We start from the raw sequence: 3551 nt of genomic DNA on the forward strand, positions 1-3551 counted from the left end.
TATCTAGTCGGGAGTGGTGCTGACTGAAAACAGATGATTTGGAGCGATTCGCGCGCCATTTGTTGGTCATTCTAAGGACTTATTGAACTACCCTCGTACAAATTCCAAACATGGAATCATATTACAGCAGTTTTGTTTTTCATTATTTATTTTAATTTTCAATGTAAAACCTTAAAATGAATACTGCGTGATATGATACACATTAATAATATATTTATCGTTTGTTAAATTCCTATAATTTTAATTACGAATTATGGCTTTTTGTGCGCTATTCTAAAGCAAATTGATCTGAGGCTTTGAAACTAAAGTTTTTTCTTAAATTAATTTTTAGATTAATTCTTGGAGGTTTAAGATTTTGAATTTCACAATATTTTCGATTCAAATTCACATAATTATTCAAAATGACAAGAACATTTCGCTAATAAATATTCCAAAATTTCTCATATTAAAAGCCTTGGTAGTCAGTTTTGAATTTAATAATTTTGAATTTAAATATGAAGTATATATAAAATTTTCAATTTAATATCATAAAATCCTCCGATTTTTAGTTGAATATTTAAGCAAATGAATCAATTTAAATTGAAAAATGTTTTAATGGAAAATTTCGAGAGTGAATAATAGCTCAATTAAATTTTTTTGCCTTTCATAGGTTTTAATTTTGGAACTAAAATTGAATGGTTGAATTTTGGAAAGTGACTATGAATTTCATCAGTTTTAAATGAAGTTCGAATTCTTTTATGATTAAAGGTTCTGGAGTAGATTTTTTTTCCTATTTTAATTTTTCTCATTAAAAATTACTATTTGTTTCAACAAACAAAAATCAAGTACGTCCCAAGAATTTTATACTTAAATTCGAATACCGGACGTTAAAAAGGAATTTTAATTTTGATTTATTTCTAAATTAATTTCTTAAGTTTTAATTATTAGGGCGGACATAGGTCAGAGAAAACATGGAAATCAGGGAAAAGTCAGGGAATTTCTATAAGATGCACGGATGTAAAATTAAATTTTTTAAATTTCAATTGTTTTATTCCATTTATAAAAGAGTCTATATTAAAAATATTACAAGATTACAATTCTGATTCTTAAATATTAATGGTCAGGGAAAATAAAAAATTTCTCAGGGAAATATTAGGGAATTTTGAATATTAAGTTTTGCGGTCACCCTGTTAAAATATTCTTGTTAGTAATTTATTTGCCTTGTATTTCTATTTTTTTCACTCTCATCCTCTTGGCGATTACGTTTTTAGATAAAAATCATTCTTTTTGGTTCAAAATTCAACGGCTTTCTTAAAAATTCTTCTTCGGGTTGAAAATTGATATTTTTTTCTTTCGAAAATTCAAGTTTAACAATTTTGTGGGAAATTCATCTTTTTTAATTGAAATCAGAACTACTGGGGTATAAGATGAATTAATATGTTAAAAATGTATTTATTTAGGTTTCTGGGACATCAATATGCTTGAAAATTGAACTATTTTGTAGAAAAGTCCCCTTTTTTTTTCTTAAAAAGCCAACTGTTTCGTTAAAAATGATATTTTTTGTTGAAACACATATTTTCGGGTTGAAAATTCAACTGTTTTATAGAAGATTTGTCTGTTTCGTTAGATGTTTGGTAATCGTTTTTCGTTAAAATATAAACTATTACATTTTTTATTCCGACTTTATCTTTGTACGTTGTAAATTCGACTATTTGCTGAAAAATGAAACTATTTTGTTGAAAATTCATATTTTCTGTTAAAAATGCAAACTTTTGAAGTTGATGATTTAATTTCATTCTAAAAAAATTGTCTTTTTGGCTTAAAGATTCAACTGTTTGGTTGAAAATCCATATTTTCGGTTTGAAAATGCAGCTGTCTTACAGAAAATTAATTTTGTTGACTTTGAACCAACTTTTTTTTTCTTGACTGGAAAATCTTCATTTGTTAAAAATTTATCTTTTTTCATTGAAATATAAAGTATTCGATTTTTTATTAAATATTGATCTTTTATGGTTAAAAATTAAACTTATCAGTTAAAAATAAAACTGTTTTGTTTAAAATTCATTCTTTTGTTAATTGACTTTTTCAGGATGATGGATGAACTTTATTTAAAAAAATGTTGTCTTCTTGGCTTAAAACTTCAACATTTTTTTGAAAATTTTTCTATTTTCGTTCAAAGTTCAACTGTTTGGTTGTTAATTTAAATATTTGGTTAAAAATTAATTTTTTCGTTTTGAAAATTCCTCTTTCTTGATTGAAAATTAACTTTTTTTTTTGTATAGAAAATTCATCTTTTCTGGTTTAAATGTTGACTGTTTTCTAAAATATTCAACTTTTTAGGTTGAAAATGTAACTATTTGGTTGAAGATTCGTCTGTTTCAGTTGACTTTTGATGTTTTTTCCTTAAAAATTCGAACATTTGATTGAAAATTCATCTTTGTTTCTTTGAAAATTTAGCCATTTGGTTATAAGTTCAACTATTTAGTTAAAAAGTCAGCTTTTTCCCCGAAAACTCAACTTTATTGTTCAACATTCATCTATTTGGACAGAAAATTATTTCTGTTGGATTGAAAGTGCATGTTTTAGTTTCAATGATTCTCTTTCTCTTGTTAAAAATGCAATGCTTGCTATAAAATGTAATTATTTGTTTAAAAATGAAACTATTATTGATTTGGATAAAAATTCAGCTATTTTGTTAAAAATGTAATTATTTGGTTAAAAAGTACTTTTCTAAATGAAAATTCAATTGTTTTGCTGAAAATTCCTCCTTTTGGATTGAAAATAAATTTTTTATGATAAAAAAATAGTAATCTATTTTGGTCGAAATAAATAAATTTGTAATTTTTTAATTTCAATATGAAATGGTTTTATTCTGCGTATAATATAATGCCGGTTAAAATTTTTATAAATGCTGGTCTTTGAATATTAATGGTAAAAGAAAATTAAAAATTGCCAAGGAAAAATCAGAGAATTTTTTAAATTAAATTGTTCACCCTACCTGATTATTTTTAAATGGATTGACCTACATATGTTACTTTTTTCTTTATTTAGTTGACAAATTGTGTTTTTTCTTTTTAGGACACATGCAACAAGGAGGCTCGCCTACGCCTTTCGATAGAAATCTTGGTACAAAAATGGGTGCCAAGGCTGTTGAGTGGTTTTCTGAACAACTCAAAAAGTATTCCACTCCTGATGGAAAAACTTTGACAGCCGATGCTGACACCGCTGTTATGTTGGGAATCGTTAGGAGACAATATAGATTCACGCCGTTTAAGGATCTTATCAACGTCACTGATTTCGAGTAAGTCTCCTTTTTTATTGAATTTTTACTTTACGAAATTTGTAAAGAATGCCAGGGTTTTGCAGTCTAAAAAACTTGGGAAAAGTGTGGATTTTTTTTTTAATCTGCAGAGAACTTGAAAAAGCAGGGTGGCGACTTGAACGGGAAATCACGAATTGCAAAGCTTAAAATGGTACGAGGGTAGTTCAATAAGTCCTTAGAATGAAGTATAAAAACAATTTTTTTGGGTAAATTTTTTTTTATTTTTCAACATAATCTCCTTGGAGCTCTA

At 26.3% G+C, this 3551-nt stretch overlaps 1 protein-coding gene across 1 annotated transcript in view; it reads left to right on the top strand.

Moving 5' to 3' along the window:
- LOC117175323 (ATP-dependent 6-phosphofructokinase) overlaps positions 1–3551 on the top strand; it is a 52517-nt gene that overhangs the window by 45086 nt on the left and 3880 nt on the right. Inside the window, exon 15 of the mRNA XM_033365032.1 lies at positions 3058–3280. Within this exon, the coding sequence (XP_033220923.1) occupies positions 3058–3280 (223 nt within the window). The remainder of the gene's footprint in view (positions 1–3057; positions 3281–3551) is intronic.

This window comes from Belonocnema kinseyi, chromosome 6 (assembly GCF_010883055.1).
Source record: "Belonocnema kinseyi isolate 2016_QV_RU_SX_M_011 chromosome 6, B_treatae_v1, whole genome shotgun sequence".
NCBI lineage: Eukaryota > Metazoa > Arthropoda > Insecta > Hymenoptera > Cynipidae > Belonocnema > Belonocnema kinseyi.